Raw genomic sequence first — 23,139 nt, forward strand, 5'->3', positions numbered from 1 at the left:
AGGATGGCCTGGATCAGGCCTCAGGGATTCAGCCGTCACACGGGCGATCTACGCTCATCTCTGACAACAAGCCCCTATAAGGTCTTGTTTGGGTTGATTGTGAACTTCCAATTTTATATTGTTCTACCTAATGTGGAAAAAAAATTAATCATGTTATAAATTAATGGGTATGGAAATGATAACAATTAGGGCTACTATATTAAGTTAACGCATATTGATTTCATGATTTATCTAGTAGATTTGATGAAGTTCCAGGTGTGGTTTCAGTACAAGTAAACTACTTATAGCAAGTTGGGTTCTAATATGTTAGCATTTGGAAGGCATTACGTTGATTACGCTGTCGATGGTGGTATGGAATTAAGCTCGTCAATCGTATGGCATTTTTGCGGATTCAATAGAGTTAGCGCCCTTGGCCACATAAAAGACTCAACGTGCCTTGATTGTAAAACAAGAAGGTTAATGATTGCATATGTGATTTTCTATTTTTTGAATTAGTATTAATGGTAGACTTTATTCGTTCGATCCCTAACAACTTACATATGGTGATAGGAAAAATAATAATAAGGTGTGTAAAATCAACAAACATTATAAGTGTATATTTTGTGTAGACATAAAAAATTATCTTATGCAATAAAGAACGATCTTCATACTTTGGATCATAGATTCATATTGCCTAGTGTGTCTATGTGATTAACCAAGTCGGGAATGTAGTGTAGAAATGAAGACAATTGAGTTTATCTTGATTAAATGTACAAGTACAATTTGTCTCCTAGTATTATGAATATTACATCAAGTTTCACTCTATATACATTGTATACTGCATATTGCAATCCTCAAATGTTAGCGTCTATTATTGTGTTGTACAAAATATCAATTATAGTCTAGCATGAATTGAACTCGGTAAATATCAATCAAATCACATTTGTAAAGAGTATCATATCTTGATTGTCCTTGTTAATATGACAAAATTAATTGATGATCGTATTGAAATCAATAATCCCCACAATCTTTGATATCTTGAATGTGAATTTTTTATTTCAAGAATTAGTACTCGATGAAATAGCATATATTTGTATATCAATATGGATTTCACAGTTAATAAATAAAGGACACATGTTTTCCTAGTTAATAAATAAAGGACACATGTTTTCCTAATACGGAGTAATTTTCCAAAGTAAAATTGTATTGTATCTATTAACATTTTTAACTTGAACATTTTTTTCCAACAACATTTTTTTTTTTTTGCAAAGTCCTTTCAATCCATATGTCAATCTTTAAACTTCTAATTACCAACAATCTTGAATCACACACAAGACACTATGAAATGGAATAAGATACATATAATTGATAGAAGACAAGTATGAAGTCCCGTGTGGAATTCTCATTACATGCTTCCTTTATATGGATTCTCATATCACTATCCAGTCTAAAATAATAAACCCCTTAAAAAAAGAGAGAGTAAATAAAACCATGATTATCTTTAGGAAAAATTGACATTTACTACCAGCGAAAACACCCCGTGTCACATTTACTACCTGTTAAAAAAAAAATTTTAAATTACTACCACACAAATTCCCTAACTGTATATATTGCTACCACTTAACAGATTCTGTTAAGTGGGCCCATATTTCATTAAATAATAATTTAAATTATATAAAAAAAAAACTTTAAAAAAAAATTCTCAAACACCCCCCTCCCCTTCCCGGCGTCAGCCACCCTCCCCCTCCCCTTGATGGCGGCCAACTGTTTCCCCGAAATCGGCGAACCCCACCTCCTCCATTTCCCCTCATGGCCGCTGCTAAACCGTCAACTCCGACCACCAGCAATAATTCAAAATCCCCTTCTTGTTGCCCCGACCTCCTCCATTTCCCCTCCCGCCAATCCCCTTCTTGTTGCCCCGACCACCAGCCCCAAACCACCAGCCAATCGAAACCCTAAAATTCGAAATCCTAAACCACCAGCCCCAAACCACCGAAATCGAAACCTTTTGTTTAGGGTGGTTTGGCGCTGGTGGTTTAGAATTAGGGAGGGGGTGATTTTCGGTGTGGGGAATAGGGAGGGGGGCGATTTATAGTGGGGGAAAGGGAAAGGGAAAGGGAGAGGTTTCCGGTACGGGGTGGGGGGTCGGGGCAGCAACAACAGGAAAAGGGAAGGGGGTTGTCTGCGTAGGTGGGGGAAAGGGAGGGAGTGGGGTCGCGCCGGCAGGGGGAAGTGGTGGGGTCGCGCCGGTGCCGGCAGGGGGAAGTGGTGGGGTCGCGCCGGTGCCGGCAGGGGGAGGGGGTGGCAGTTGAGGGGAGGGGCTGCAAGGTGGTTGAACGAAGGGGTGGCTGCCGTTGTTGTGGAGGGGTGGCTGCCATTGTTGTGGGCCCCTCAAACGGAAACAGTAACGGAGTTAGTCACTGGTAGTTATTTCTATAGTTAGGGAATTATAGTGGTAGTAATATAAAATATTTTTTAAAACAGGTAGTAAATCTGATACATGGTGCTTTTGCTGGTAGTAAACGTGAATTTTTCCTTATCTTTATTTTTAAAAATTTGTAAAAGCAATGCATGATAATATGAATGCACAATGTTCCTTTAGATTTAGTTTAATTTATTCAATTAAAAAAATACTATTGTACTCAACTAATCTCAAAATGTCACACATTTCATTTACGTCTATTTTACTTGTAAGTTTTCCGCATTATCTCATCCAATCAATATTTTTTCTATACTGTCAAGCATCACATCATCCATTCATTTTCTATTAATTAATACGAAATACTATATACAAACGACTTGTTATGCAACAATTAAATTAAGACAAAGAGAGTCGTACGATTGAATTAATAAACCGTCGTATGAAACAGGTAGGTCCTCTTTGCTCAATTAATGGCACCACAAATGCAAATTTAAGACATGACCTAACCTCGTCAGAGTCGTCACTTCCACACCTCGTGATCATTTAGGGGCACGACCCTTTATTCTTGACTCTGGATTAAGTTGAGTAAAGCAACAGCATAATATATAATACAACGCCAAAACTAACGAAACTTCACTCATTTCTATGGCGTGTGAAACACTGGGTCCCACACTTCCTCCATTAAAATAACCTTCCAACTTACTCACCCTTTTTCTAACTCTGCTTCACACTCACATAAACACACATTTTCTCTCTCCTCTTCTCAGCAAACCACCGAAAATCCTCCCAATTTTGTTCATCTTTTTTCGGTATAATTTCTGTCCTTTTTTCTATTCATCGGTGCAATTGGCGCGAAATTTCAATTTGTTAGGTGATTATTCTGATTGAAATTTTGCATTTTTGATGCAATAATTTTGATTATTGAGTAATTTTGGATTATGGTTGTATAATCTGCGATTAAGCGTAGAATTTGACTAGGTCAGCTTATAATTATCAGTTGCTTATTTTTTTTGAATTAATTAATTGTATGCGTAATATTCTAATTGTTCTACTCGTATTAAGTATTGCTATTTTAATTTTGGTTGAATTGGTTGTTTATAATAGGATTGAGTGATGTTATACATGTAATCAATTCAAATTATGCTGTAAATTTCAAAATTGTGTTTGTTTTAGTTGAATTCTTGCCGCAAAGACTGGAGCATTACTTGCTAACTTACTCTGTAGTCCACGGATATATGGGAGAAGACATTATTGTATATATGTTGAGTGTAGATTGCCTTTTTCGCCTTGATTTAAACTTGTTTGTTGTCGTCTTTTAATTAGGATGATGTTTGAGAAGCTATTGGATTTGAGGAAAAGATGTAATTGAATTCAAGATGAGATGCCTATTTAATTGATTTTAGTGAGTAGGATTAATGAAAGTTTAGGTAGTCGGAAAAATTAAAAAATGAAATGGGAAAAAATGCTATCATATCAGTAACTTGTTATCATGAATCATGATGTAGCAATAGGTTGTTCTTCACGGGAAATTTTCGCTGTAGTGGAGGTGTTTATTAAAGTGTGGAGAAATAAGAAAGAAAGAAACTACTTTATCATGAATTTATGATAACAAATTACTGATTCACTTTCATACTCTTGAAATGTATGTGTTAAATATTTCAATTGGTTGAATTTGTTGTCAATAGTCAAAAAGTATTGGCAGTCATGTCCGTTTTGCTAATTATGTTTTATTTTTTATGAAGGCATATGAAGAGGTTTGAATAGATACAATTCTTCATATATTTGGATCTGCAATGAAACTGCTTTGTTGTTCCTCATGTTTCCTAATGCGGGGAGAATTTGGAGTCATGCGACTTTCTCTTTTACTTATGCTGCTATTTTTGGCCGGAAAAGGAGCATCCTCAACTTCTGATTATCTAATTGGACTCGGGAGCTATGACATCACAGGACCGGCAGCTGATGTTAATATGATGGGATATGCAGATACGGCACAAATTGCATCTGGGGTCCATTTTAGGTTGCGTGCTCGCACATTTATTGTGGCAGAACCTCAAGGAAATCGTGTAGCTTTTGTGAATCTCGATGCTTGTATGGCCTCACAACTTGTGACTATCAAAGTTCTTGAGAGGTTGAAAGCAAGGTAACATCACTCTTTCTACTTGGATCATAATTATGTTGAATATACATATACTCTGACCCTATATAAATGCATGTGTTCACGAAATGTGAAAAACTCGAACTGGATTTATTTCAAGGACCCGAGAGTTATTGAACTTACAAATTACTGAACACCTCAGAAATGAGTAATATACCATATACCTTCAGTATACTTATTTAGGGTGATTTATTTTCCTAAGGTTTGCTACTGTATATTGTCATGTATCATATTAAAGAGCTTTGTTGCAGGTATGGGAATCTGTACACTGAAAAGAATGTTGCTATCAGTGGAATTCATACACATGCTGGTCCTGGGGGTTATCTGCAGTATGTTGTATACATTGTCACTTCTCTTGGATTTGTGCGTCAGTCCTTTGATGCTCTTGTTGATGGCATTGAGCAAAGTTTTATACTAGCTCACGGAAATCTGAGACCTGGTTCGATCTTTGTGAACAAAGGTAAATTAAACTTTTACTTTGCATTCTCCAACCCTTATTGTCATATAGGAATCAGATCTAGATATAGCATAATAGTGCTTGGTGGTTGAGTTTATTCTATACTCATCTTCAAAATACATTATATCATTTTGTATCTATCTTTGACCAAAAATCTCTGTCTTCTGATGTTGGTGGTATTTACTATTTAGTTGAAGAAAGCTTTTTCATTGGAAAAAAAAAATCCGCATAAGCTATTTGTTGCTCACTTGCTCCTGTTTCCCTTTCTTACTCATTGTTTTTTTGACCTAGCTAATGAGTGTTTTTTACTTAGTGAAAAGGCACAAGTTACTTTACTTCTTTACCATATAGGTTTCTGTGCTTTTCATCTATTTTGCATATTTCCTCCACTTCCATTGATCAGTCTCTAAAGCTACTATGAATCTGCATACTTGGTCAGGGATTGGCTAATTATTGAGCTTCAAACCTGGTGAAAGAACAATTTGTGTATATGTTGCTGATTATGGTGTAGCAATTATAATAATTCAAACCTCTTTATGTAATGATGTTTTTTATACTATACTCTTACCTAACATATTACTTTTGGTTGCATTTTTTTTGGTGAGAGAGAGGGGGGGGGGGTGTTGAATGGATATTTTGACTCTTTTATATTCATATTTTCTCACCTGTCTACACCTTGCACAGGAGAGATTCTTGATGCTGGTGTCAATCGCAGTCCTAGTGCTTATTTGAATAATCCGTCTGAAGAACGAAGCAAGTACAAGTATGATGTTGATAAGGAGATGACTCTTCTGAAGTTTGTAGATGCTGAATGGGGGCCAGTTGGCAGTTTTAACTGGTTTGCAACTCATGGGACGTCCATGAGTCGTACAAATCCGTTGATAAGTGGGGATAATAAAGGTGCTGCTGCCCGATTTATGGAAGACTGGCATGATGGGAAGGATAGTGGGAATGTTTATCCTGACGAATCTCGCACAGGATCTACAGAAAGAATTCCCAGGCGAATTTCCAATATCATTCCTGAATACAACGTTAAGCGTAAGTATCAAACATTAATCCAAGAGTATTTTCAGGATAAAATTTGTTAGTGTTCCAGTGGTCTAATTGCAGTTACACAAGACCATTGGTTGTTTAATGTGAATTCTTGCTAGGTTGTTGAAACTAGTAGAGCTTTTGTTGGATTATATGATGAAATATATTCTAGTAGAGTCAAGTGATTAATGTGAGAAAGGCAAGTTATTCAATGACTATCTCAATTTTATTAAATTAAGATATAGTTGCATTTTCGCTCCAGTGCTCGAGGTATTGAAGTAATGGCTAGATTTGGCATTACAGCTAGAAGTTGTACTGACATGAGAAAAAGGCCTGATTAATTCTCTGGAAGTGTATGTAGTGGTCAATCTACTTATTTAAGATTCAATTGCATGTGTTTAGTGTGTATGCGTGCGTGCGTGTGTGTGTGTGTATACACTCACACCCACATTGTGATTGCTGATGATGAGTTTGTCCTGTGCTCCTGTACATATCCTACCTGATTCATGCAGACATTGCACTGATCAGTAATGATCCCAGAGGCTTTAGTTTTGAACCCTCTTCAATGTTTCTTTATGCAGATCGTGAACTACTGGATCTCGCCGCTTCCTTTCAGGCTTCCTCTAAAAGAGAAGTAACCAAGTTTTTGAGCATTTCTAGGCGTGTGAGAAGTGCTCTCCGACAGAGTGATAAACCTAAATTTGTCTCTGCATTTTGTCAGTCAAACTGTGGTGATGTTAGTCCAAATGTTCTTGGTGCATATTGCATTGACACGGGCCTTCCCTGTGACTTCAATCATAGTACATGTGGTGGGAAGAATGAACTATGCTATGGTCGTGGACCAGGGTATGCAACTCTCTCGAAATATTTCACTGATATGGGTAGTAAAGTTTCAGTGGCCATGCAAAATTAACTGTTATCTTTTCCTCACAGTTACCCTGATGAATTTGAGAGCACACGTATAATTGGGGAGAGACAGTTTAAAAAAGCTGCTGATCTGTTCAAAACAGCATCTGAACAGATAAAAGGGAAAATTGATTTTCGACATACTTACCTGGATTTCTCTAAACTTGAGGTTACGATCCCTAAAGAAGGAGGTGGCAGTGAGGTAGTCAAAACATGTCCGGCTGCAATGGGATTTGCCTTTGCTGCAGGTACTACATCGACCAGGAGCTTTTGATTTTAAGCAGGGAGATGACAAGGTAATTGAAACCACTAAATTATGTTCCCTTTTTGTAAATCTGTTCACATGCTTAGTGTTTACATGATCAGTAAATCACAATTCTTATGGTGCATAATGTCAGGGAAACCCCTTTTGGAGATTAGTGCGTAACTTATTGAAAACACCTGGCCAAGAGCAGGTTGACTGTCAAAAACCAAAACCAATTCTACTTGATACTGGTGAAATGAAGCTTCCATATGATTGGGCGGTAAGTATCTTCATATAAGTATTATGGCTACTCAAAGCTATTATATATTGTTTGGATATATGACTATAGTGCTTGCACAATTTGACAGGACTTTTTATTACAGTCAACTCTTGTTGGACAATACAGGCTAATACCTGCTAGTTTGCTTCTTGATTGAATCGCTGATTTACTGGATGATTGCGTTGTAGTGCTGTTCTTTGTAGGTATAGGGGATGATCTCTTATAAGATAGTGGAATATCAAAGCCAAAATACTATAATTATGTGACATTATTAAGAGTTGGATTTTGCACAAGAATTTGAAAAAAGAGATTAATAATAAGGTTAAGAATGCAACCAGCTTGTGTGAAAAAATAATATAGTGGATGATCTCTTATAAAATAGTGGAAGTAGGCCTTCTCTAAAGTATCAAAGCCAAAATACTATAATTATGTGACATTATCAAGAGTTGGATTTTGCACAAGAATTTGAAAAAAGAGATTAATAATAAGGTTAAGAATGCAACCAGCTTGTGTGAAAAAATAATATTGCCCAAGTGGCCAAGTCTGGCTTACTAATTTTAGAAACTTTCACAAGTGTAGAAACAGAACACAACCTCAGAAGTCAGAACTGTGTTGTACTCGATGGTTCCTTCATTACCTGTGTTGTTCAGTAAGTTAATATTTATTGATGATCATTTAATTAGGATTCTTATTTTACCTTACACAATGTGGTTCCTCTGCAGCCTGCAATACTTCCAATCCAGATATTGCGAATTGGGCAATTCGTTATTCTTAGTGTGCCTTCAGGTAGTCTTTCTTCTACTTTGTTAACATTTTATCAAGCTGTTTGGTTTCTACTTTATTTGTTGGCAGTTTGTAATTTTGTGTGTATTTGACTGTCTTCAAGTAATCTTGCATCTTGTTTGTTATAGTATAACCATTAAGGTTTTGCCTCCCTAATTTGTTAGAATTCTAGTTCTTTGTTCCGAGTATTGATGTTGGGATTCTTGGGAAAAAGGCTCTGTTTCTAATTCCCCGAGATGTAGGATCATTGGACTGCTGGTATTTTAAAGTGTTTAGGTTGTAGTTTTCCTAATAGATCAGCTGATCAACTTTATTTTTATTGCTAGGATTTACCTTTAAAATGGTCTTTATAATGCATGGTCTGCTTTGGCTTGTTGATCACCAACGTTCCAGGAGCAGAACCCCTGCTAATCTAAGAAATGTTCTTTGGATGAGCCGTAGAAAATTAAAAAGGTTTTGTCATATGTTGTTCAGAAATTAGTTAAGTTAATCCTCTTAAGGTGTGGTAGGGGTCTAAACTCTTTGATTTTACATGTATGTTAAAGGGAGAAGATGTGCTTAGAACTTGGGATGTCATATTAGGAATTTTAGCATCATATTGTGAAAACCTGTAACTTCAAGATTTTGGTGTATTCTTTACTGAAGTTACAATTTCAGATATTTTAAAGTTTCATATGATGTATGACATAGAAGTACATTTGTCCTTTTATTTTGGCTGATTTTGCTTTTATTCTGTCATCAGAGTTCACAACAATGGCTGGTAGGCGTCTGCGAGATGCTGTGAAGACCGTCCTTATTAGTGCATCTAGTGGAGAATTCAATGGCGGCCTTCATGTTGTTATAGCCGGATTGACAAATACTTACTCACAGTATGTTACCACCTACGAGGAGTACCAGGTCCAAAGATACGAGGTCAGTTTTCCATTCCCAGATTATTAAGATATTGCCTCATTTTCCTATCGTAACCATTGTTTCCAACGAGTCAGTTTTATTCAAGGTTAACTTTGTAGTAATATATTGTTAGCTGTATTTGGTATTTGGTGGCCCCATATTATTGTTGATGTTCACTAAAGCCAACTCCATTTCTATTTGCATTGTGTGCATTTACACTAATGCACTATCTAGCTACTGAACTTATATGGTTTGCTCACAAGCCATTAACGTGAACTCGTGAAGAACTCTTGTACAGCATATTTTAGGCTTTCAGCTGTTTATTCTCAGCTTTGCAGCTATCATGCATTTCTTCTCCCAATCCCGACTTTATCTTGAGACATTTGTAAGGCATTTAATGTTTTGAGATAGATTCATATCAATAAGAATCACAACTTCTACTTCCTTGTACGTGTCAACCGTGTCGTGCTACTATAAGTATAGCAGACTTACTTACCAAGTAGTAGACTTGGCTAAGCTAACCTGACCTGTTTCCGAAATTGACTTGACCAATTAAATCAAGTATGGCTGAAGTTAATCTATATCTCATTAGATAAATGGTATTAAACCCAAAAATTACCTGACATGACCCCTGTTGAAAGACTCTGCACCCGAATTTGATCTGACTAAAATGTCCTGACTCTACGTTCTGATTGCCAGCTCAACTAACCAGTCAAAGACTATTGGAGAATCTATTTGTTGGAGATATTTTAGGAGTGTTGGTAAATTTTGGTTCCTGCTGAGGAACTTTCTGTATCAAATAATACAGAAGTTGCTACTGATATTGTTCCTGATCTAGATAATTTTGTATCTGGTTTAACCTATAGGTCCTGGAAGTCTGAAACACATTCCCACCCCCCAAAATTTAAAAGAATGCAGAAAGCTGACCATTGACTGACATTATGGTTTGCAGGGTGCTTCTACGTTATATGGGCCCTACACGCACAGTGCCTTCATTCAAGAATTCAAGAAACTTGCTACAGCCCTTGTCCATGGCCAAAGAGTTGAATCGGGCCCCCAGCCACCAGATCTCCTGGACAAGCAAGTGGGGTTTCTCACTCCGGTCATTCTGGACACGGCTCCCCCTGGTTCAAACTTTGGAGATTGCAGCACAGATGTTCCCCGGAATGCAACCTTTAAGAGAGGTGATATGGTGAGCGTTGTCTTCTGGTCAGCCTGCCCAAGAAATGATCTCATGACTGAAGGAACATTTGCTTTGGTGGAGATGCTTCTTAATAAGGACAGTTGGGAACCAGTTTACGATGATGATGATTTTAGTCTCCGCTTCAAGTGGTCAAGGCCTGCCAAGCTCAGCACACATAGTCAGGCAACAATAGAATGGAGGATTCCACAAAATGCACTGCCAGGTGTGTATAGAATACGGCATTTTGGTGCTTCAAAGGGACTTTTTGGGTCAGTCCACCACTTTGAAGGTGCATCCAGTGCATTTGTGGTAGTATGAGATACTATTTTGTACATGTCATGTACATTTCATGAAATCACAAGTATTATTTCAACATATGATCCGTGCTCTGTAAAGTATTGATCTATTTAGTGCAGTGCTCTTGTCAAGAAAAAAGATGCCTCCAGTTAATGTTGAGGGCGATTGTGAGCATGTAATTATGAACTTAAGTTTATAATCTTTTAGAAATACCACTGGACTTTCTGTATTATTCATCAAAATCGTTACTGATAATGAATATCAAAGGTCCTTAGCCCATAGAGAATACCTATGTCTTGCTTAACCTTGTCAGTTTTCATGTTTGTTTTTTGGGTTAGTATTTGGCATTTTATACCTCAACGCAAATCATTCATTACTCTTTTGCCAATGAAATAGGTACCTAAAAGGACCAAAACTATACTACCAGATTTAATCAGTAATTTTAACATGTTGATAGCTTTAATGCAATTAAATTTTTTTGGTCAAAGAATTATGGATAGAGAAATTGAAAATTCCTAGTATTTTACAAAGTACGAATATGATTCGCTTGTTTGAAAGTCATCATTGTTTTTTTTTATTTTGAATAGATCATTGTTTTTTTTCATTTATGACGAGCAAAGGTTAATCACTACTAGCACTACAATTCTCCTAAAACTTTGTGTAACACCTAGTGTTACAATTATTACGAAATGGAGGGATTATACAAAATTTGAAAAACGGGTATATATAAGAAAGGCCATCAAGCAAAACCCAAGGCTTGTTTCAATCCACGGTCCACAACCTGACAAATTAGCAATAACATAACATCATCATGTAAGCCGAGGATCATGGAGTTGAGAGGCGGTTTGTCCCTCCATCTCCTCCAAAAGTGACCTGGGTTCGACCCTCATACATTGTTACCGTGTAAAAAAAAAAAAAAAAAATTGTAAATTCAGCCAAAAAAATAAAACAAAAAATAAGTAATATGTCCACGAACTGAATTTCGAAAAAAAAAAACACAAAATCAGTCTCACTTCATTCCCAGAAATTCAAAGACTCTCGACAATTCTCTCTCCTCGCTCCTCTCCATCTTCTTCGTGTTGAAGATCATCCATCTTCAAATCGAAATCAAACATCAAAATCCCATAATCAGCAGGAAAAATGTCAGTGCAAGAGTATTTGGACAAGCATTTGCTGTCTCGGAAGATTGAAGATGCCGTCAATGCCGCTGTTAGGGCTAAAACCAATGATCCAGTCCTCTTTATCGTAAGTTCTTCCATTTAATTTTGCTGCAAATCATTGTTTTTCATGTTAATTTCTGCTTATTAATTTTGATTTTTGAATAATTAGGCAAATCATATGTTGAAATCGGTGCAATCAGTGATAACGAAGGTGAAGGCGAGGCAGATCCTTGATAGCAGAGGAATTCCTGCAGTTGAAGTTGAATTATCTACGAATAAAGGCACTTTTCGTGCTTCTTCTCCTAGCGGTCCTTCTTCTGGAATGTACGTCTCTTTCTCTTTCCTCTTTTTACAATTTAGGTTTCATTTTGGTGAATTTGGTGATCATATGTTGTATAAACTAGGTTTTAGTTGTTCATGTTGTTGTGCTGATGTGTGTGTTTGCTGAAGGAATACAATGTAATTGCAAATGGCTTTAGGATCAATTTTATTGATTCATTCTAATTTGATTTAGGTAGATTATGGATTTTCGCGGCTTAGTGTGGTTTACGGTGTAGGAAGGCAATGTAATTGCTAAGGACTGTAGGAAGTTACTGATTCATTCTTATTCGATTTCTGTGGAATATTATGAACTACATCAGGAGCAATCCGTTGGAGAATTAGATTTAGTGTTATATATGATATGCAGAGAATTGGCTCTATGTTGACTACCATCTTGATATTCGAGTGGATAGAGAAGAAACCATAGTTTGTTGTCCACATTAAGTACCTTATTTTTAGTCTCTTCTCTATCAGGTTTTTACATGAAGGTTTTCCTTTTCTTTTTGTATAATTATAAAACTTCATTAAAGACCGAGAATAACGTTACCACAATAAAGGACCTTAGTTGGATAAGCAAACTGTATTTTTCATGCTTTACATCATATACATTTTGGGATATATCCGTTGAAATGGAAATATGGCATTGTAGTATCTTAGGAAATCATGATAGACTACTTTGTCTTGCAGAGACTCATAATTTGAGGTCTATCTTTGAAAATAGTATCATTTCTTTCGAGTTACAAAATTCACAAAATTGCTGAGCATGCAAGACTACAAAATCAGTATTCTCCTTATTCCAGAGAGAATTTGCAAATCTGGCTCCAAATCAGCATGCCAGATTCCTATTTCTTCAACAATCTATTCCAAATGAAAGAAACAAATTCATATTGCGGAGACTGAAGATCTTGTGTCTCGCACCAATTTTTAGGCACAAATGTACATGTTAATTGTTAAGTTGCCACTTTCGCAAAATATCATTAATGTTAGCCTAGTTGAACCAGTTGTCTGCATAAAAGTCTTAACCTTCTTTAAAACCTTATATTTATTGAAAAATTTGGAAAGAGGATGACAAATGTGGAGGCCTTTGATAGTTGATTTAAAAGAGCTGCTAGTGAAATCCATGAAAAAATTCCTTATTGTGCTCTAGAAATTTGTCAAATTTAAGCCATTCATACTACTTATTTTTTGAGTTAGATTTCTTCTCAAGTACAGTAGAATTTATGTGAAGCATAACCTATAAGCCAAGGTACTAAAACATGCTGGCAGAATCAGGAAGGTTTAAGAAGGCATCTCGTCATCCATTTCTATAATAACTAGATGTTATTGGCACTATATGCTTGTGTTCCTAGCCCTCTTATCATTTAATTTTTAAGCTAGATCCAAGACATGGGAAACTATTTCTAAGAAGAGGTGCTTTTTTGGGTCCAAATTAAAGTGTCAAGTGTCCATACATGAGAGTTTTTATGTACATACTGTTTGTTACCAACTTGTTATCTCCTGTTTTAAGTTACTGTTACCAACAAACAAGCTTCTATTTATATGTGCAGTTTAATTTTCTCTCTTGCACTTGTACTGTGTTTTCGTATTCCACTTGCGAAGCTAATCAGTGCTGTTTACAATTTAGTGGTATTTTTTTTTGGGTAGGTATGAAGCCACTGAATTGCGTGATGGAGACAAAGGGATCTATTTGGGAAACGGTGTTACTAAAGCAGTGAGAAATATAAACGAGAAAATATCTGAAGCATTGATTGGCATGGACCCTACTCTTCAGTCCCAAATTGATCAAGTCATGCTTGACTTAGATAAGACAGAGAAGAAGGTAATTATCAAATGTGAGATCTCGTTCCCTCTTCCACAGCCAGTCAGGCAGTCATATGTATGAAACAGGTTGTCACTTGCTTGTTTGTGGAGGATGGAGACTTTAGTGCTCTAAATTCTAAATGGTTTGAGGCCTATGTTCCTTAATTTATCTGATGTTGCAGGGAGAACTCGGTGCAAATGCTATATTAGCAGTTTCAATTGCTGCTTGCAAAGCTGGAGCTGCTGAAAAAGAGGTATGATTTACATTGACATTTGAATGGTAGTTATCCCATTGTATAAATATGTTTCATTTGTCGCCATCTTTTGACTAGAATATTCGTTCTAGGTTCCTCTTTACAAACACATTGCTGATATTTCTGGTGGGACCAATACATTGCTTCCTGTTCCAGCATTCACAGTTCTCAGTGGTGGTAAACATGCTGGAAACAATTTGGCTATTCAGGTATTGTGATGATAATAAAACTTGCTAGTTATGAAATCGCAAATATTAACTCATAGGAAGCTCAATTTTCATTCTGATTTTCACTGAGGTTTGTACTTAAATTTTGATTTTTAGGAAATTATGGTTTTGCCTGTTGGTGCAAAGACATTTGAGGAGGCAGTGCAGATGGGGTCTGAAACTTATCATCACCTAAAGGTATTTTACTTCATTAAAGTATTGGTCATAGTTTAAGCAGGAATATTTTCCTTCTGCACGTAGAATAACATGTTCTTTGATATTCATGAGTCATGACTATTCCACAATCTAATCTATTGTGCTTCACAAAAGTAAGAACCATTTATTACTGCTACTATGAAAAAGACTGTTCAAATACAAAATTAAACAGTTTCCAGTACTAAATGAATATATCTTCTCCCTTGGGTTACTTAAAGAGAAAAGATGTTTTCCAAGAGCCCAATACTGTAAAAAGAAATTAATGAGCTTTGTTACTCGGACTCAACTAGAAGCACCTGGCACGATGATTTGTTTGCTTTCATGAAATTTTTGCATATTTTAATCCTAAGTTGCTAAGTGTCGTACCCACGTGCCAGGTACGTGTGTCGAGTATCTGACATGATCACACAGATACTTGAGGTAAAATGAAAAGTTGGAACAAATGATGTTAATTTGAATTCCATCGCATTATATTTGGCTTTTGACATCTCGACTGTTAGAATTTAAACCTGAAAGGACTCTACCTATCGCGTTTCTATTTACTTTGTATGTGATAGCTCATAGTCTTCCAGCCAATACTTTCAGCCTCATGTGATTCCCACTAGCAGACAAGTTTGCCTCAAATACTCTTATAGTCTTATCTTAAAGTATGTTTGCTTGCAATTTATTGATTTGATTTTTGTTAACGGAAAGGGCAGGCTGTTATTACAGAAAAGTTTGGCGTGCATGGATGCAATGTAGGGGAAGATGGTGGCTTGGCTCCTAACATTTCAAGGCAAGCATATTTTACTGAGGGGATTCTCTTGTTCTATAATATAATCAATGAGTATATATAAATTATATTAAATCTAATACCTTGAGTTAACTATCTTACTATGTCACTATGTTTAGCCTGTGCATTTTATTCTATGCAGCTCTGATTTGATTTCTTGTTTTCTATCTGTCTTATGCAGTGTAAAAGAAGCCTTGGATTTAGTCATGGAGGCTATTGGTAGAACTGGACATAATGAAAAGATAAAGATTGCCATTGATGTAGCTGCAACTGAATTTTGCATAGGTAATGGTCTTAAGTGCAAAACTTAAGCTTATAAGAGGATCTCGCTCTTAAATCTTGATAATCCTTCGAGTAAACATGAAATATGCTTTTTTTGGAAGTTTCTTTTGGTTAGGGTGTCGGGGGGGGGGGGGGGGGGGGGGTTACTTTCAAGGTTTAGAATTCTTTACTTAGTTAAACTATCTATGTGCAAGGTTGGGTTAGATAGGCTTGATTGTTGCTTGTACTTGATTTACAGGAACGAAGTATGATTTAGACTTCAAGACCCCAAATAAGTCAGGGCTAAATTTCAAATCGGGAGAGGATATGATTGAATTGTATAAACAACTTTGTTCTGGTATCGTTATTTCTTGTTCCTCTCTTGTTTCACTTTCATCCTTTTATTTCTCTTCCATTTGAAATTCTTTGTGGAGTCTTCCTTTTCAGTGCTATCCTTTTTTTGCATCTTGCAGAATACCCAATTGTCTCAGTGGAGGACCCATTCGACAAAGAGGATTGGGAACTCACAAAGCATTTCTCTACTCTTCAAGCTTGCCAGGTTCATTTTGTATTTTCTTTGTCAAAAGGAATACCTTTATAAATACACATGATTGACAATTTTATTTTGCATTAGTGTAGAAGAATTTTTTAGATGACCTATTGTCTGGAACACATTTGAATTTTTGGTCAAATTCATTCTTTATCTTCTATGGATAGTGAATAAGTAATACCTGCTGCTGAGGGTTTGGGTTGTGTTACAACAGGCTTTTTATCTAATTAAATGCTTGAAATCATTGTTTGTGATTTGTGCAGGTTGTCGGGGATGGTCTATTGATGTCAAATCCAAAACGTATTGAGAAAGCCATTCAGGAGTCCACATGCAATGCTCTTCTGCTTAAGGTAAAATTAAGTGATTAGTCGCAGACTTTTTTATATGACTGATAGTTTTGTTAGTCAGGCTCCAAATTCCTCCACTAAGCTCCAATGGGAGATCCTTTTCTTCCCTTTTTGAATGGGACAACTGTGATATCCTCCTTAATGTTCTCTTCTTTAGTTCTTTTTGGGTCTATCTGAAAAATATGAAATTGGCTCTCTATGGTGTGGCATTAGTTGATTTTCGAATTCTCTCTTGGTCTCACCATTGTTTTGATTTTTCTGCTGGAGTAGAAGCCTGTTAAAGTAATTTCCTGACACGGATGATTTACTGGATGTTTTGAAATATTGCCGTTATTACCTATGGCGTATGGCTCCAAAACATGCCTGCATATGAAGCTGTGGATCATCCAGATCAGCTAGTTACTGCTGTACAAAAATTTTCTTGTTTTGACAATACAAAAACAAGAGAAGGCTGTGTTTAACATACTTAAAGTGACAAGACTTATCTGAAATATTAGCCCTTTGGCCCGTTATAGTTAATGCTATCTGTATTTATCTTGTAAATCATCAAACTTATAACAGAGTGACATTGTCAGATAAATCAGATTGGGACAGTCACAGAAGCCATTGAGGCTGTCAAAATGGCTAAAGATGCTCACTGGGGAGTTATAGTAGCTCACAGGAGTGGTGAAACTGAGGAAACTTTCATTGCCGATCTATCTGTTGGCCTTGCTACTGGTCAGTTCAAAGCTGGGGCACCTTGCAGAGGGGAGCGCCTATGCAAGTATAATCAGGTTTGTCTTTTTAAGTTCCCGTTGCTTCTTAAACATAACTTCAAAGACCTGTATTTGTTTAAAAGAAATTGCTCTTGCTACACAATCAATTGGTTTGGCTGAGTTCCAAAACTATGCGGAATGATGATACTGAAGACCATTTTCTGTCCCCCCACTCCCCACCCTTCTTCCCCCCAGGAACGTTGTAGGTTGTAGCTACTAGTAGTATGATATTGGAGGATTCGTATTTGGTGAATTTCTCTTTCTTTTCCGAGATAATTTGGGCGTAAATGGCGGTCATGTTACATGTGTCGTAATACTGGGATGCATTATGCTGAAATGCCAGATTGCATTTTTACTACTATTTTAAAAGTTTTAATTTCCTTGCAGTTGCTCCGGATTGAAGAAGAACTTGGCGACCAAGCAAACTTTGCTGGTGAAGGATGGAGGGTTTCTTGATCATCTTAAACTCATACTTGATCCTTTGTTGTGTGTCCAAATTTTGGTCTTGTAAGCATATAGTAGCCCTGCATTTTTTTTGTCAGAGTTGTTTTGCATACTTTTTTTTTTTTTCTCTCTTAAGCCATATAGGGGGTAGCAAGATGATCAAATCGGTTTGAGAGCCAACTGAAATGATCTGTAAGTTAGAGATGCATTTTTACCTTATATCTTACAATTTTACAACATTGTAAATTACTTTGACTTCCATCATGCTGTATTGCTGTTGATGTGAAACATTTGCTACCCTTAATTTCAGAAAATCAGTCTTACCAACTTGTGTATGTTAATTAGCTGCCTTTCATATTTTCTTTTTCGGTATTGTTTTCTCCTAAAGCTATTGCATCAAGTCATCGACATACCCATAATTTCAGGACAAAGCACGTCATATAATATCATTTTCATCAAAATAAAGTACTCATAGTTTAAGTGTATTTCTTAATGAAAGTCTTTTGAAGTCTTGGCCACTTTGAAGAGTCTTTCAGCTTCATAGTGTTCATTGTTTAGCAAGTATAGAATTAAATTAATATGGAATAATCAGTTTGACTCTTTGCTATGCAGCAAAGGTGTATATTTTTCTCCTCTTTATTATATTGCTAAATTAAGGTTCATTTATTTATAAAGCTCAAACTTGCTAATTTAGAAATGTCCAAAAATTATGCAGGTCAATTTTTCTAGATATTTTTTACTACTTCAATGCCCAAAATCCATACGGAACATGAAATGATTAAGGTATAAATTTTGAAAATGTTTTGGAGGATTTAACTCGTACACGTTTTTATACAAAATACAAATTAAAAATTAAAAAATCAACATGTGATTATGCTCTGTTCAACCCATACATAACTGATACTTTGCATTACGTCTTTTTATACTCAAGCACACATGTCTCGTACTTCCATATACCTCAATTCCAGAAATACATAATTTTTTTTATTTTTTTTTTACTATTCATGTGATCAATTTTCCGTATACCTCAATAAATGTTGATTTACTCAACTTTTACTTAAAATTACAGAGTTAAAGTTATAGTAAAAACATAGTAATAATGAGGATTCTTATTAAATTTTTTTGAATGTTATAATACTAATACAATATTAAAGATTTTGCCTAAGGTTAGATGTATGTAGACAAAAAAGTAATATCTCAATACATGTTGTCGCATCATCTTTAACCAAGCATAACTCAAATGATCAAGAGTGTCTTAATCAAAACTTGAACATATAACCTCGCACTATAAAAGCAAAGGAATTACATCTAAGGTATGTAATCAGTAATACTTCGTACTATTTAATTGATCACACCCGGTCACAAGACTGTGATATTTTATACTTTGTATATACTATTTTAAACTGAAAATTGTCAATGGTAAAATGTACGTAGTACATACCACGGAAAACATATTACGGAGTATTTAACACTTGTATCACTCGTCAAACCATGATATCACCCGGGCTAAAACTAATTAAAGCCTTAGAGCAATTATGTTGGTATCTTGTCAAAATAAGTACTTGTATATCGCAATAGGTATGCATAGTTTTAAAAGAAAATACACCCAACTAATCTGATCCGACACTAAATCCAAAAGTAACCCAATTTATATTTCGACCTATACGTGCAAAATGAGTTAGCATGTCTCAAATCCAAACTAGACCCGACCTAACACTACATAACCCTATCTAGACACCCGGATTTACACCTTTCAGTGACATATACGGTGTAAGGAAGAAAAAAAGAACCTTGTACAGTAGAAGAAGTATTTATTACTCCGTAGTAGCGATATTTATATAGGAGGAGAAAATGAGAGGAAAGACTAGTCCTTGAACACACTGAAGCTGGCGCCTTATTTCTCCTCTCTTCATCATCATCATTCATCTTCTCCTCCTACTCCACCTCTTCCGCCATTAAAGCTACCTTCTTTCTCTCTCCTCCAACCCTAATTTCTTCCCCTTTCTTCTCTCTTCTTCACATTTCTCATCTTCCCCAAATCAATCAAAACAAAAAACCCTAATTTTTGTATACCCACCAAATCAAACACCCATTACAATTTACAAATTTCTCACCAGATCAAATCAAATCAAATCGATTCAATCCATTCAAATCCGATTGAAATGAAACCCACTGGAAAACTCTTCACGATCGGATTAATTACCTTCTGGTACTCCTCAAACATCGGCGTAATCCTATTAAACAAGTATTTGTTGAGCAATTATGGATTCAAATACCCAATTTTCCTTACAATGTGTCATATGACAGCTTGTTCTCTCTTCAGTTACATCGCCATTGTTTGGTTGAAGGTTGTTCCGATGCAAACTGTTCGATCTCGTGTTCAATTTGCGAAGATCGCCGCTCTTTCCGCCATCTTCTGCGCCTCCGTTGTTAGCGGTAACATCTCTCTTCGCTATCTCCCTGTCTCCTTCAATCAGGCTGTCGGTGCTACGACGCCGTTTTTCACCGCCATTTTTGCTTATTTGATGACCTTCAAGAGAGAATCTTGCCTCACTTATGTCACTCTTATTCCTGTTGTTACTGGTGTCATCATTGCTAGTGGGGTATGTATCTATCTCTTTCTTCATTTTTTTTTGGTTTGATTATTTGATTAATGTTAGAAGCTGTTGATTTAATTATTTATTTTCGTTATTTGAAGAAATTTTATAAAAATGGGTGATCAATTAATCAATTATTCAGGAATTTGGATGGTAAGAATAAGATTATTATATTTGTTGCAATAATTGATAGCTTTGATTCTTGGATTAGTGAGGAATATCCTTAGATTCTGGATATAGTGATTGCTTGACCTTTTATAATTGTTTATATTTATAATGAATTGGATCCACTTGTATATATGATGAATCAGCTGAATTTCGAATGTCGGTGATTAGGGATTAGTGATTAGTAGGAGACAAGAAATTTTTTTGTGGTTGAAATGGGTTTTTAAAAAATGCATATAGTTGAAGATATGGTGTTTCTATGATCTTTCCCTCCCTTGAGAAATATGGTTATGAAATTGGGAATGGCTCCTTATTTGGGTTTAATGCTTGTGCGGGGGTAAAACACTAAAACATAAGCTGCAATGACATTTTGACCCCATCTCTATGGGGTTATTGCGTACACGCCGACACGCGGTGTTACACATCTAAAATGTTGAAAACTGGTAGAGGCCGTTTTTGAAAATTTCCAAATATTCTTACATGTGCTATTATTTAGTAGTGTATAGAGAAAATATGATAGGTGGGCTCCCTAAAAATGAAGATGAAAGTGAGTTTGATAGGAGTTTTAGCTTTCGAAATAATGAAAGTGCTGGCAACCCTTGTTGTTTCCTATAGTGACTGTTATAAAGTGTTACCATGAGGCTGATTTAAAGTGGGGACTTTTGAATCTTTTATGCAAGTTGCATTTTCTTGATGCTGATTTTTTGGTTGCTTATATTGGTAATTTGATGCTTGTCTGTAGGGAGAACCATTGTTTAATTTGTTTGGATTTATAATGTGCGTTGGAGCAACTGCTGCACGAGCACTTAAGACAGTTCTTCAAGGAATCTTACTGTCCTCCGAAGGGTAAGAATAATCTTCCTGCGTATTCGCGGTATATTGATTTATGCTTTTCACATATTAGCATAGAGGAAGCTGTGTTGATTGATTATCATTCCATTTGACAGGGAGAAGCTCAATTCTATGAATCTTCTCATGTACATGGCTCCTATAGCTGTTGTCTGCCTTATTCCAGCGGCACTATTAATGGAGGAAAATGTAGTTGGGATCACTGTAGCTCTTGCAAGAGAGGATCTCAGCATTGTTTGGTATCTGCTCTTCAATTCTGCACTTGCCTACTTTGTGAATTTGACCAACTTTTTGGTGACCAACCACACAAGTGCATTGACTCTCCAGGTATTCCTGAATCCTATTCTGTTCTACACCAGCAGTGGAATTTTTTTTAACTGATCGCTTTTTGTCAAAAAATTTGTTAATATTGAGCTGTGACACATTCATAGACCCATCTTTTTTTGTTGTAAACTTTGACAGACCTTATTTTGTTGCACACATTCAGACCGACCCGACCCCCCCCCCCCCCCCCCCTTTTTTTTTTTTTGTTGCACACATTCACAGACCAGTATTTTTTATTTGTTGCACATATTCATAGTCCCTAATCCCTATTAGGAAATATGTGTGTATGATATTAAGAAGGAATGGTGCAAATTTTGTATATGACTTAATCTATAGTTTCATAGAATGTCTGAAAATGGATTTCTTTATTAAGCCACTAGATCGTAGTAGGGTATTTTGCATATAAGCTTTATCACTGATTTTTAACCCCTTCGTATGAAGGTGATTGTTAATAGAAGCTATAAAAGAAACACTCATGATTCGTGGTGGAGAATCCATATGTGACATTCTTACACTAAATGGCATACAAGTGTCATTACATTATACAACATTTGTAATGCCATAATGGAACTCTGATCTCTGTACATAATTAAAGATTTAATTTTGATTGAAGACTGAAGAGTGATGACCATTTATCTATTGTATATTTGTATGGTTTGGAATGAAAGTCTGCATGTTCATAAATTATCAGCCTGGCTGTAGTGTGTAGCCTTTGGTTTATTACAGAATACTGATCCCTGAGAAGATACTGCAAATTGCAAATAGATATCAAAGAGAATGTTGTTTAGGTTTGTGTCACTAAATGTATTATCCGGTGTGATAGTTCAAATGATGAAGCTAAAGAATAGAACTTATAAAATCACATATAATACCATACAACTATCTCCCCTTAATTAGAGTTTACAACTTTTGTTTGATGTTTGTGGTCTAAATTTACTTTCTTCTTCGTCCAGGTTTTGGGAAATGCCAAGGGAGCTGTTGCTGTTGTTATCTCAATTTTGATATTTAGGAACCCTGTATCAGTGACTGGAATGCTTGGTTACTGTCTTACTGTAATAGGGGTTGTTCTCTATAGTGAAGCCAAAAAGCGGAGCAAATAAGACTCCTCTCGCGTACTCATCTGTAGTTCATTAGATTTAGCCCGACCATGCTGCAGTCTTCAATTTCAGATTTTGAAGTGAAAGTTCTGGGAACTTTGCAGGCAACTTCATAGTCCTGCAACCTGAAGGCTCAAAATGGAACTGTTTTGTTAAGCAGACTAGCAGCAAGAGATCATGACTTCAATTAGAATTTGTTCCATTTTTAGTTACCGTCATTGTAATAATATTTAGTAATTTATTTAGGTAAAAATATTGGATATTCATAGTCACAGTACTCTGGTAAGTTCAATTTGTTTGGAAATTCATAAACTGTTCAATTATTTATAGAGAAATTATTTTTGTCGTGTAAATTCAAATTCAAGATGTTGCTTATAAATTCATTTTGCATC

The 23,139-nt window shown here is 36.0% G+C and overlaps 2 protein-coding genes and 1 pseudogene across 3 annotated transcripts; all 3 read left to right on the forward strand.

Annotated features, from left to right (window-relative positions):
- Positions 1-2,962: 2,962 nt before the first annotated feature.
- On the forward strand, positions 2,963-10,909 carry LOC145616587 (neutral ceramidase 2-like; annotated as a pseudogene). Its single transcript, XR_014107663.1, has 10 exons — positions 2,963-3,379; positions 4,144-4,541; positions 4,808-5,016; positions 5,698-6,051; positions 6,627-6,891; positions 6,979-7,247; positions 7,350-7,475; positions 8,198-8,261; positions 9,001-9,170; positions 10,102-10,909. The product of XR_014107663.1 is annotated as a neutral ceramidase 2-like (transcript).
- A 609-nt stretch (positions 10,910-11,518) lies between these two features.
- LOC145616470 (cytosolic enolase 3-like) lies at positions 11,519-18,068 on the forward strand. The gene is made up of 13 exons (XM_081671197.1): positions 11,519-11,874; positions 11,959-12,113; positions 13,755-13,929; positions 14,093-14,164; positions 14,257-14,373; positions 14,488-14,568; positions 15,285-15,361; positions 15,540-15,643; positions 15,879-15,977; positions 16,093-16,178; positions 16,433-16,519; positions 17,092-17,289; positions 17,659-18,068. Exons 1-13 carry the CDS (start codon positions 11,770-11,772, stop codon positions 17,725-17,727), a joined length of 1,425 nt encoding a protein of 474 aa, XP_081527323.1. The 5' UTR covers positions 11,519-11,769; the 3' UTR covers positions 17,728-18,068.
- Positions 18,069-19,507: 1,439 nt separating this feature from the next.
- On the forward strand, positions 19,508-23,111 carry LOC145616630 (putative sugar phosphate/phosphate translocator At3g11320). Its single transcript, XM_081671387.1, has 4 exons — positions 19,508-20,318; positions 21,220-21,323; positions 21,425-21,653; positions 22,604-23,111. The coding sequence occupies exons 1-4, from the start codon at positions 19,878-19,880 to the stop codon at positions 22,748-22,750; spliced, it is 921 nt and encodes a 306-aa protein (XP_081527513.1). The 5' UTR covers positions 19,508-19,877; the 3' UTR covers positions 22,751-23,111.
- Positions 23,112-23,139: the final 28 nt, after the last annotated feature.

Source organism: Chenopodium album, chromosome 26, assembly GCF_948465745.1.
Source record: "Chenopodium album chromosome 26, dcCheAlbu1.1, whole genome shotgun sequence".
Lineage (NCBI taxonomy): Eukaryota > Viridiplantae > Streptophyta > Magnoliopsida > Caryophyllales > Amaranthaceae > Chenopodium > Chenopodium album.

What these genes read in the sequence shown, in the direction of transcription:
- LOC145616470 (XM_081671197.1), top strand. Translation starts at nt 11,770, where the DNA reads ATGTCAGTGCAAGAGTATTTGGACAAGCATTTGCTGTCTCGGAAGATT. An exon ending in TAGATAAGACAGAGAAGAAG is followed by an intron (nt 13,930 to 14,092) that starts GTAATTATCAAA and finishes CTGATGTTGCAG; the next exon opens with GGAGAACTCGGTGCAAATGC. An exon ending in TGCAACTGAATTTTGCATAG is followed by an intron (nt 15,644 to 15,878) that starts GTAATGGTCTTA and finishes CTTGATTTACAG; the next exon opens with GAACGAAGTATGATTTAGAC.
- LOC145616630 (XM_081671387.1), top strand. Translation starts at nt 19,878, where the DNA reads ATGAAACCCACTGGAAAACTCTTCACGATCGGATTAATTACCTTCTGG. An exon ending in GTGTCATCATTGCTAGTGGG is followed by an intron (nt 20,319 to 21,219) that starts GTATGTATCTAT and finishes GCTTGTCTGTAG; the next exon opens with GGAGAACCATTGTTTAATTT. An exon ending in ATCTTACTGTCCTCCGAAGG is followed by an intron (nt 21,324 to 21,424) that starts GTAAGAATAATC and finishes TCCATTTGACAG; the next exon opens with GGAGAAGCTCAATTCTATGA.